This window comes from Colobus angolensis, unplaced genomic scaffold, assembly GCF_000951035.1.
Source record: "Colobus angolensis palliatus isolate OR3802 unplaced genomic scaffold, Cang.pa_1.0 Scaffold269, whole genome shotgun sequence".
NCBI classification, from domain to species: Eukaryota; Metazoa; Chordata; class Mammalia; order Primates; family Cercopithecidae; genus Colobus; species Colobus angolensis.
The window spans coordinates 467658-480033 of NW_012115921.1; the positions used below are offsets into that span (position 1 = coordinate 467658).

The following is a 12376-nucleotide window of genomic DNA, read 5'->3' on the forward strand; positions in this document are numbered from 1 at the left end:
AAGAAGGATTCTTGAATGAGACAGAGGGATTTCAGTGGAGGAGGGGAAAAGGAGAATATTCCAGTTTAGGTAGGAAGCAAGAGAGAAGATAGAAGGATACATTCGCAAGAGTGATTTTCTGTTTGGGGGAAATGGGTTCAGCATGTTCAAAATCACCCTGAACTTGCTTAGAAGTCACATGAAAGCAGACTCACATCAGGGTTTGGGTGTGAGAGTAATTCTGGTTATAGATTACAAAGGCTTCATCGCTAACCCCATCAGATGTTATCTTACATGTAGGAAAAGGCCAAAACTCAGGTCATTTATCTTTTAAGGAATGTAGCGACTCGCATGAGACGGGGTGGAGGAGGGAGAGGGGCGTGTACTCTGTCCTGTCATGTCTTCAAAGCTTCTTTTCAAAGAGCGAAAGAGCTGCCGGTGGTAAGAGTCAGGGGCATTGTGAAATGTTGCTGGCAAGCAGAAGTGAGAAAACACGACTTCTTATGTTTGCTGCTTTGTTTTGCAGTAGGGAACTTTGAAAACTACGCTGATAAATTTAAACAAGATGGCATTCAGAAGGCAGTCATCAGGCAGTTTAAGCGATGAAGTGACATGAAATACTTTCAGAGAGTGAGGGTAGAGCCTGTTGAGGACACAGCCCAGGAGGCCAGACAGGAGACTGCTACCAATGACCCAGACACAGGTGACGGGATTGGAATAAGAAAACAGTAACAACAGATATTCACCGACACCTTCCTGATTCGAGGCTTTTTGCTGGGTACTAGGAATAGAAGATGAATAAGGCTGGATGAATTATCTTCAAGGAGCTTTCAGTCTACTGAAGAAGACAGAGATGGTGTGTAAAGTGTTTAAAGATAGCAGGATAGCAACCATAAGAGAAATATTTATATGAAATAAAGAAACAAGTAACAGCTGGGATAGGAAGTTGGGGAGGACTTCACAGAGGCATAGCAGTGGAGAGGAATGTGATAGACAGTGTGTGATGGGTCATTGACTGGGCCTGGGGACAGATGGGACTTGGGAGTTAAAGGAGAAGGAAGAGCTGAAGCGGGCCATGGAAGCAGAAATAGACGCATTTTGAAGGCAGACCCCCCAAGAAATGGGGCAGGGACTGTCCTTCCCAGGTATGAAGGAAAGTTCTGGCAGCTCCAAGTTTTCTAGCTTAGAGAACCTAGAGAATGGTGATGCTATGGACAAAATAAGATAATGATAATAATCAGTAATGGTGGCCAGGCACAGTTGCTCACACCTGTAATCCCAACACTTTAGGAGGCAGGGGTGGGAGGATTGCTTGAGGCTTGGAGTTCGAGACCAGCCTGGACAACATAGCAAGACCCCATCTCTAAAAAAGATGTGTTTGACTGGGAGTGCTGTCTCATGCCTGTAATCCCAGCACTTTGGGAGGCCGAGGCGGGTGGATCACGAGGTCAGGAGTTCAAGACCAGCCTGGCCAACATAATGAAACCCCATCTCTACTAAAAATAAAAAAACAAAATAGCTGGATATGGTGGTGGGTGCCTATAATTCCAGCTACTCGGGAGGCTGAGGCAGAGAATTGCTTGAACCCAGGAGGCAGAGGTTGCAGTGAGCCGAGATTGTACCACTACACTCCAGCCTGGGCGACAGAGCGAGACTCCATCTCAAAAAAAAAAAAATGTTTTAATGATTATGAATACTTTTTGCATGTCAGGCTCTGTTAATCATCATCATAAACAATTGGAAATTGCTGTTGTTATTATTCTCATTTTGTGGAGAAGAACTGAGACATAGAGAAGAGGTAGTAGAGTTATACCACAAATACAGGTCTGCCTTCCTTTTTTTTTTTTTGAGATGGAGTCTCGCTCTGTTACCCAGGCTGGAGTGCAGTGGCACAATCTCAGCTCACTTCAAACTCTGCCTCCTGGGTCCACGCCATTCTCCTGCCTCAGCCTCCTGAGTAGCTGGGACTACAGGCGCCCACCACCACACCCAGCTAATTTTTTGTATTTTTAGTAGAGACGGGGTTTGACTGCATTAGCCAGGGTGGCCTCAATCTCCTGACCTTGTGATCCGCCCGCCTTGGCCTCCCAAAGTCCCGGGATTACAGGTGTGAGCCACCGCACCCAGCTACAGGTCTGCCTTCTTGGACCCTATACTGAGCTGCCTGAAGAAGTCTGCATGCAGGAAAATGATGCATCTGAAATAATTTCAAATAACAACAAGGTTTTGTAAACTACTTTTGCTTTAGCCCCAAGACACTTTCCCATGGTGGTGACTTCTTGTCAATCCCCAATAAATAAAAATCTCCAAATGCTGACAAATGAAGAGAGGTTCATTGTGATTGCTCAGCGTGACGCTTCGACGAAGTGAGACCGGCCTCTAGTAGTTAGTAGTCACGCTTCACAGGCTTCTGTGAGAGCTTCTCACAGCTGAGCCTCTGGCCAAGCGTGTGAGAAGGGCAGGATGAGACATGCAGAGACTCTGGGGCCCACTGCTCCCCTAGAGCTCGTGAAAGAAATAAGCAGAGCAGCTCCTCAACCTACATGAGATCGTGTTTAGTACAATTGAAACCCAGGTGAGTAATACTCAACATAGGTTAGCATTTGAGCTATTTCCTGCCCACATGGAAATTACACTTAGGAAAAACTGTTGAATGATGCTGTAAGAGACCTCATTTTGTGATATTATTCATTTCTATTTGGAAACACCGACTCAAACAATTCTGAACATAGGGTCAGCATGGTGGCTGGTGGTTGCTATCACGGAGGAACCTTTTCCAGCGTTATTCTTGGTCTCAGCTTTACCAGGGTACAGAAGAGACTGCAGGTAGTTAATGTACTTGATCGCAGCTCTGAGGGTTTCCACTTTGCTGAGTCGCTTCTCCAAATACTCCTCTGGCAGATGATGACGCAGCTGGGCGTAGCCTTCATTGACACATTTCACGCGCTGCCGTTCCCTCTCATTCCTTTTCCGGATGAAGGCCGGCCCGTAGGAGTACTCACACCTTCCGTAATTTGGGTAGGGCATCGGGAAAGAGAAGGGGCAGGGTTCACCGTAATTTCCCAGAATGAGGGAGTCACTGGGAAAAGGCAGCAGTGGCAGCTCCTCAGAGTAAGGGGATGGCACCGGGGCCTCTGGGTGCAGGTGGAAAGTGACCATGGACTCCAGATAGAAGGACCTGGTCAGTGGCAAGCGGGCAGAATCGAGGAAGATAGGAAGTTTGTCAGGCAGACTAGAGTTGCCTCTGTTGTCCATCATTTCCTCTTTAACCTGCAAACAACGAAATTTATCAATGTGGTCAGATAGAAAGAGAGCAGATATGATCTACTTTCTTGGAGATCAATGTTTTGTTTTATTTTATTATATTTTATTTTTCGAGATGGAGTCTTGCTCTGTCGCCCAGCCTGGAGTGCAGTGGTGTGATCACGGCTCACTGCAACTTCCGCCTCCTGGGTTCAAGCAATTCTCCTGCCTCAGCCTGCTGAGTAACTGGGGTTACATGCGTTCGCCACCATGCCCAGTTAATTTTTGTATTTTTAGTAGAGACGGGGTTTCACCATGTTGACCAGGATGGTCTTGATCCCTTGACCTTGTGATCCACCAGTCTCCGCCTCCCAAAATGCTGGGATTACAGGCGTGAGCCACCACGCCCAGCCAGAGATCAATGTTTTAAAGACTTTTCTGCTTTGATGACCAGTTTCTGAGCTCATGTGGACAAATGAGATGGTGTTACAATATTCTGTGTAGTAAGAGGATGTTTGATGGTATACAGAAACAGCACTAAATAACATTGAATAGCCTTATGAGAAAGTTATTCTCCTTCAATTCTCTTTCAGTCCTTGTGGTTATAAAGATACAACCTTAGTCTGCTGAGAATATGTCTTCCACACCACACCACTAGAATTCTGTCTTTTCTTTTCTTTTTTTTTTTTTGAGACAGGGTCTGGCTCTGTCGCCCAGGCTGGAGTGCAGTGGTGCGATGTTGGCTCACTAGAGCCTTAACCTCCCAGGTGCAAGCAATCATCCTGCCTCAGCCACCTGAGTAGCTGGGACCATAGGCGGGCATCACCACACCTGGCTAAGTTTTGTATGTTTTTGTAGAGACAGGGTCTTGCCATGTTGCCCAGGCTGGTCTCAAACTCCTGACCTCAAGCAACCCATCTGCCTCGGCCTCCCCAAGTGCTGGGATTGTACACAGGAAGCCACCGCACCTGGCCTAGAATGCTTTCTAATCCTTCTAAGATCAAAGCCTTCAACAAGCAATAACATCTTGTTAGAATTCAGTGTCTTTACTAACTTCTGTTTGTTGTGAGTTCTGGTAATTTATCGTAGCGACATACAGTTCCTTTTTTTTGTTTTTTGAGACAGAGTCTTGCATTGTTGCCTGGGCTGGAGTGCAGTGGCATGATCTCAGCTCACTGCAACCTCTGCCCCTGGGTTCAAGTGATTCTCCTGCCTCAGCCTCCTAAGTAGCTGGTATTGCAGGTGACTGCCACCACGCCCAGCTAATTTTTTGTATTTTTAGTAGATATGGGGGTTTCATTATGTTGGCCATGCTGGTCTCAAACTCCTGCCCTCATGATCCACCCACCTCAGTCTCCCAAAGTGCTGGGATTATAGGTGTGACCCACCATGCCCGACCATAAAGTTCATCTTAAAATTAAATCTACTTGAGTAAGAAAACGTGATTTGATTTAAAGAAAAAGAGTGAGGAAATAATAGTACAGGTGGAACAAAGATGTAATGGTGATCGTGAAGACGTGCAAATAAAAAAAAGTGTGGGAAACGCTAAAACACCACAATATTCAAATATATGCAATGGAAATTATGAACTAGTTAATGATCATGCAACCTCAGAGGCATAGCTTTCTTAAAGAATACCTGATGTGCTAGAGGCAAAACTGAAAATACAAATAAAAAAGGAATAATTTGCTCTTAAATGTTCATTATGGGACTCCTTTAGGTGAGAAACTTCCCTTATACATTTAAAACAGTCAGTTTACACATTTTTACGTATGTAGAACTGTAAATATATTGAGTAAAATGCAGCTATGTTTAGGTTTTTAAAATTTTTATTTATTTTATATTTTTACTTTTAGAGGCAGTGTTTTGTTCTGTCACCCAGGCTGGAGTGCAGTGATGTGATCATGGCTTACTGCAGCCTCAAACTGCTGGGTTTAAGTGATCCTCCTGCCTTCTGAGTAGCTAGGACTGCAGATGTGCACCACCATGCCTGGCCTTTTTTTTTTTTTTTTTGTAGAGATGGGGTCTTGCCTTGATGCCCAGGCTGATCTTAAACCTCCTCCTAGCTTCAAATAATCCTCCTACATCAGCCTCCCACAGCACTGGGGTTACAGGCATGAGCCACTTCACCCAGCCTATAATTAAGTTTTGTTGGTTTTGTGTGTGTGTTTGTAGAACTCAAGGACGAAGCAGTATAACCCAAGAGGTTCCATACCAACGCATTTCTTCTTTGTGAATAGGTCTATATCCTTCTCCTCTTTTAAACTACCATTACTTTTTGCCTTTGACCATAATCATGTAGCAACAACAGATTTTACGGAGGCACTGCAGTATAACCCGTTAACTGGGAGGCAGGGTAGTTCTGTAGGAAAAGAGCTTTTTCTCTAAGAGATAACACCCTCAGGTTTCAATATGGCCTTACTCCTTCTTAGCTATGTGTCCTTAGGCAAGTGTCTTAACCTCTCTGAGCTTTCGCTTTCCCCATGTCCAAATAAGCTGCTAACTATTCTGCAGGGTGGTTGTGAGGATAAAGTGAAAAAAAAAAAAAGTTGACCCTCCATGTTGGGGTCTGTGTATTCAACCAACTATGGGTGGAAAATATTCAGGGGGAAAAAAGGGATGGCAGCATGGGTACTAAATAAGTACTAACATTTGTTCTTGTCATTATCCTCTAAATAATACAGTGTAACAACTATTTGTATAGAATGTACATTGTGTTAGGTATTATAAGTAATCCAGAGATGACTGATTTAAAGTGTTTGAGAGGGTGTGTGTAGGTTCCATGCAAGTGCTACATTATTTTCTATAAGGGAATTGAACCTCTGTGGATTTTGGTATCTGAGGGGAGTCCTGAACCCAACCCCCCAGGTACAGAGGGGTGACTGTGCCTATAATGCACCCAGCATTTACCTCTTTCCTTTCTGTAGAGATGAATGAATCTTTATGTAGTGTTCCTTTCTAAACTGTACCTTATAGAAAACCTGGTTTATATTTTCCTTAACACTGTAGAGTCACAACACTGATCTCTCCTAAACACATGTATTGAGAGATGAGGAACATACCTAAAATAGAGAAGGAAAAGCAGCTTGAAGTCTAATTGTGGGCCTCCATCAAAGAAGGAAATATGGTGTTAATTTCTCAGCAGGTTGATTTTTCATTATCTTTAGGAGTGAGGGGTTATTATCTATGCTTGGCATACTGCATGCACACACACACACACACACACCAGTCCTAATGTTTAGGGCAATATTAGATAATATTGGTACTTATTTCTCTACCTGAATACAGCAAAAACTCAGCAGGCTGCACTGTGTAGTGGGAGGAGCAGCCTCTAAGACCAGAATTCAAGTATGAAGGTCAGGGGACTAGGGAAACAGTAAGGGCAGCAGGGGCAGGGGTGCTGGGAGGGAGGAGTGGCCAAGGTTAAAGGGTTATAGTAAGTTGTGGTGAAAGAGACTGGAAAAGAAGTCAATGCCAGGAAAAGCTCTTCTTAAAAGGGACCGGACTGGGGGATGAGATAAGTGGAATAGGTCCAATTAAAAATCAAAACAGAGGAACAGGAAATGAAAGATTCCAAATTACTGACCAAATGACCTAAGATAACTAACAAAACAAAAATCTGTGGAAAACTGAAAACTAGCCAGGATTCTCTCAAAAAGAAAAAGTTGCTGAGAGAAACAAGTTAGGAAATTCCCAAGCCAGGAATTCTAGAGGGTAAGAGAGAAAGAACGGGTATGGCAGAAGCTGCAAAATGGTGGCAAATGGGTGTGGAGCCCGTATTACTGCATTTCTGACAACAGCAGAGCCATATTGTTGCCTGTAGTTAAGAACTGGAATTAACAGGCTACCAAAAAGTAAAGCAGATGTCATCAAACCTAACTATACAAAAATCATTCTGTTGGTGATGGTTTTACCCTAAAAGACCATTTAAACAATATCTTAAATCTTGACCCAGATGAAATCTGAGTGATTTGTATATGCCACAAGTAATTAAAACTTTCTAGGTTTTAACAATACTTTGCATAATTCTTGAAAAAAGAGCATGGTGTCTCTGGAGGCACACTGATGAGAAGTTTTTTCTGTTAAGCATTTCCAATAAGTTCACCAATCAGTGTACTAGCATTTAAGTACGATCACCTTTTATTCAAAGAAGGCAATTTAAGACAACAGAGTAAGAAAACGAAATAAAATGCAGCAACAAGGAGAATCAAGATAGAAAGCCTATTGGGGTCTGGATGTGTTTGTAGGAATTGAGTATAAGTTTTTAAAAGAAAGCAACACAGATTGGTAGCGCCAGGGCTCCGTGGTTCCAGATATAGGCACAGCTAACAAACACACCTGTGATGGGAAAATCTCAGATTCTGCCTTAGAGGGTTTCTGGGAAATAAATGATGAGGTCTTAATGATAAAATCATAAGAGATTCTGGATGCTCTGCTGAGCATAAAAGCTTCAAATTTCAGAGATATAAAAGATATGTAACATGTAAAAAATAAAAAGCTACAACTGCCAGTATAATTGAATTATGGAATGTTAGAGTTGGAAGGAAACTTAACACTTCCTCATAGGTTATGGTATGTTGTTAAGGTTACAAAGCCAGTAGCAAAGCAGGGGCCAGAACCTAGTGTCCCAACTTCCAAATCAAAACTCTTTCTGCTCTTCTAGATGATTTAATTGCCAGCAAAACCTGGATCTTCCATTATATGGAGAATCTTGGTAGTTTAAGATAATGGAATAATCTGATAGCTGACAAAATTCAGTATTTATCAACTGTGCCTAGGCATGTTTTTATCCTTCCCCATGGGCCACTCTGGAGAAGAGTCTCTTACCTGAGTTTTGTCGTCAGGATGCTGTATTTTGGGCTGAGTTAGACTTAACCTGATTTATAGGTGATCATTTAATAGCAATATGCAAAATAGCTTATAGTTAAATAGAACTGCTCAGTTCTGGTTTGGCTGTTTTTCCTGCCCAACATGTAGATATGACAACAGATAACCATGCTAAATAGAAAGGTGTGCTTACAAAACTGGATACTTGTAACAAATTCTTTTGTTTAAAGAATGTTCCCCATTATTCTGGGTTATATGATATTATATCAAAATTATTTATGGAGCAATAGATTCATAATGTGAAAATATTGGTCAATATTCTTTTAGATAGAGATTAAGGCTAGAACTAAGAAGGTCAATATGAACTTATCTTTTTTTTACTTTTTATTTTTTTAAAGCCAGTCAAATTTAGCAATGGGGACTTTAGTGACATGAATGTGGATGTTAAATTCTGATAGCCCAGTATCATAGGAACTAGCCAATACCTTTTTCTTAAATAGCCGTTTTATTTTTTCTTCTTAAGTATACTTTTATCTTTTTAAAAATGTAAATATTAGAAGCATTCCTTCTTTTCTTATTTATTTAGAGACAAGGTCTCACTCTCTAGCCCAGGCTGGAATGCAGTGGCATTACCACAGCTCATTGCAGCCTCCATCTCCCGAGCAGTTGGGACTACAGGTGTGAGCCAACCCGCCTGGCTAATTTTTGTATTTCTTGTAGAGATGAGGTCTTACTTTGTTGCCTCGATGGTCTTGAACTCCTGGGCTCAAGAAATCCCACCCAAAGTGCTGGGATTATAGACCACTGTGCTGTGCCGACTTTAATTGTTTTTTTTTTTTTGAGACAGAGTTTTGCTCTTTTGCCCAGGCTGGTGTGCAATGGTGCGATCTTGGCTCACTGCAACCTCTGCCTCCAGAATCAAGTGATTCTCCCACCTCAGCCACCCAAGTAGCTGGAATTACAGGTGTGCACCACCACATCCAGCTAATTTTGTATTTTTAGTAGAGATGGGGTTTCACCATGTTGGCCAGGCTGGTCTCAAACTCCTGACCCCAGGTGATCCGCCCACCTTGGCTTCCCAAAATGCTGAGATTACAGGTATGAGCCACCGCGCCCAGTCCCAACTTTAATTTTTAAAGCAGTTGTAGGTTCACAGAAAAATTGAACACAAAGTAGAGCTAATTCTCATATACTCCCTGCCCCATATGTGCATGGCCTCCTCTGCTATGACCATTCCACACCATTATGATACTGTGTTAGAACTGATGAACTTGCATTGACACATTATCACCCAAAGTCCATAGTCTACATTAGGGCTCACCCTTGGTGTTATACATTTACATTCTGTGGGTTTTGACAAGTATATAATGACATGTATTCATCATTGTGGTGTCACAGAATAGTTTCACTGCCTAAACATCTCGTGCTCTGCGTATTCATCCCTCCTTCTTCTCTAACCTCTTGCCACCACTGATATTTCTGTCTCCATGGTTTTGCCTTTTCTACAATGTCAGGTAGTTGGAATTATGCATATAGCATTTTCTTTTCTTTTTTTTTTCTTTTTTTTTTTTTTAGAGTCTTGCTCTGTTGCCCAGGCTGGAGTGCAGTGGCACAATCTCGGCTCACAGCAAGCTCCGCTGCCCAGGTTCACACCATTCTCCTGCCTCAGCCTCCTGAGTAGCTGGGACTACAGGCGCCTGCCATCACGCCCGGCTAATTTTTTTTTTTTTTTTTTTTTTTTTTTTTAATTTTTAGTAGAGACAGGGTTTCCCTGTGTTAGCCAAGATGGTCTCGATCTCCTGACCTTGCGATCTGCCCGCCTCAGCCTCCCAAAGTGCTGGGATTCCAGGCGTGAGCCACCGTGGCTGGCCACATACAGCATATTCAGATTGGCTTCTTTCACTTAGTAGTGTGCATTTAAGGTTCTTCCATGTCTTCTCATGGCTTGAAAGCTCATTTCTTTTTAGCGCTGAATATTCCATTGTCTCCATTGTCTGGATGTATCACAATTTGTTTATCCGTTCACCTACTAAAGGAAATCTTGGTTGCCTCCAAATTTTGGCACTTATGAATAAAGCTGCTATAAACATCTGCATGCAGGGTTTTGTGTGGACATAAGATTTCAACTCATTGAGTAATTATTGTGGAGCACAATTGCTGGATCATATAGTAAGGGTATGTTTAGTTTAGTAAGGTTGCTGTAACATTTTGCATTCCCACCAGCAATAAAAGGAAGTTCCTGTTGCTCTACATCCTTGAGAGCATTTGGTGTTATCAGTGTTCTAGATTTTGGTCATTCTAATAAGTGTGTGTTGGTATCCCATTGTTGTTTCAATTTGCATTTCCCTGATGACATATGATGTGGAACATCTTTTCATACGCTTATTTGCCATCTGTATCTCTTCTTTCGTGAGGTGTCCAGGACTTTTGCCCATTTTTAAATCAAATTTTTTGTCCCTTATTGTTGAGTTTTAAGTGTTCTTTGTATATTTTAGATAGCTGTCCTTTATCAGATATGTCATCACCACCATCTAGATCTTCTCCTATGTTATCTTCTAAAAGTTTTGTAGTTTTGCATTTTACATGTAGGCCTACGATCTATTTTGAGTTATTTTTTGTGAAGGGCATAAGGTATGTATCTAGATTTATTTCTTTGCATGTGGATGTCCAGTTGTTCCAGCACCATTTGTTGAAAACACTATCTTTTCTCCATTGTATTGCTTTTGCTCCTTTGTCAAAGATCAGTTGACTGTATTTATATGGGCCTATTTCTGGGTTCTCTGTCCTGTTCCACTGATCTGTCTTTTTTGCCAGTAGCATACTGTCATGATTACTGTAGTTCTATAGTAAGTCTCAAAGGTAGTGTTAGTTTTCTGAGTTTGCTGTTCTCCTTTAATATTGTGTTGGCTATTCTGTGTCTTTTGCCTTTTTATAACCTTTAGAATAAGTTTAATATACACAAAATAACTTTCTGGGATATTGATTGCGATTGCATTGAATCTATAGATCAAGTTGGAAAGAACCGCCATCTAAACAATATTGAGCCTTCCTATTAATGAACATGAAATATCTCATTTATTTAGTTATTTGGTTTATTTAATCAGTTTTGCAGTTGTCCTCACATAGATCTTATATACATTTTACTAGGTTTATACCTAAGTATTTCATTTTGGGGGTGCTACTATGAATGGTATTGTTTTTAATTTCAAATTCCACTGTTTGTGGCTGGTATGTAGGAAAATGATTGACATTTTTTAAGAGACAGGGTCTTGCTGTGTTGCCTAGGCTAGAGTGCAGTAGCTATTCATGCAGCGATCATAGCTCACTGCAGCCTCAAAACTCCTGGCTTCAAGCAATCCTCCTGCTTCAGCCTCCTGAGTAGCTGGGACTACAGATACTTGCCACTGCACTTGGTTTGATTGACTTTTGTATACTAACCTTGTATCCTGTAAGCCTTTATAATCACTTATTAGTTCTATTATTGCTGTTGTCAATTCTTCCGGGTTTTCTACATAGACAATCATTGCATCAGTAAACAAAGATAGTTCTATTTCTTCCTTCCCAATATGTACACCTTTTGTTTCCTTTTCTTGTCTCATTGCATTGGCTAGGGCTTCCAGTACGATGTTGAAAAGGAATAGTAAGAGAAGACATCCTTGCCTTATTCCTGATCTTAGTGGGAAAGTTTCTAATTTCTCATTATTAAGTATATGATGTTAGCTGTGGTTTTTTGTAAGCTCATTTCTTTCTTTATCTAGTTGAAGTTCTCCTCTATTCCTAGTTTCCTGAGAATTTTTATCATGAATGGGGTTGTCAAATGTAATTTTTCTTCTTTAGATGTGATTTTCAAATGTTGAACCAGCTTTGCATACCTGGGATAAATCCCACTTGGTCATGGTTGAACCTAAATCTTTTAATACTAACAATAGAATTGATAATTTTAGTTATTTTTGTAGATAATTTTGTAGGTGCTTAAAAACTAAATTTTACTAAACCCCAAACCCCATTAATGGCTCCTAAAACCTCACTTTTATGAATTTAATGTAATTCTGATTTTTTTTGCCAGTAATTTCTCAGAACAAGTACTCCTTCAGGAATTTGAAATCTCCCAATTTATCAAAATATTAGTATACTTTTCAGAGATCCACCCCCAAATTCATATATTCTGTCTATACATGCACACACAGATAATTTACACCAATATTTTATGGTTAGATCGGTATAAAACAGTAGTCTCAGAACAGGGTACAAAATGTCTTTATATCTTCAATCTCATTATACAGCAAAAGGAGGAGGAGGAAATAACTAGGAGACATAGATATACTGA

At 41.2% G+C, this 12376-nt stretch overlaps 1 protein-coding gene across 1 annotated transcript; it reads right to left on the reverse strand.

Moving 5' to 3' along the window:
- Positions 1-2647: 2647 nt before the first annotated feature.
- Positions 2648-8091, reverse strand: ASCL3 (achaete-scute family bHLH transcription factor 3). Its single transcript, XM_011947602.1, has 2 exons — positions 8050-8091; positions 2648-3249 (listed from the first exon to the last, which is right to left on the reverse strand). Exon 2 carries the CDS (start codon positions 3235-3237, stop codon positions 2692-2694), a length of 546 nt encoding a protein of 181 aa, XP_011802992.1. The 5' UTR covers positions 3238-3249; positions 8050-8091; the 3' UTR covers positions 2648-2691.
- Positions 8092-12376: the final 4285 nt, after the last annotated feature.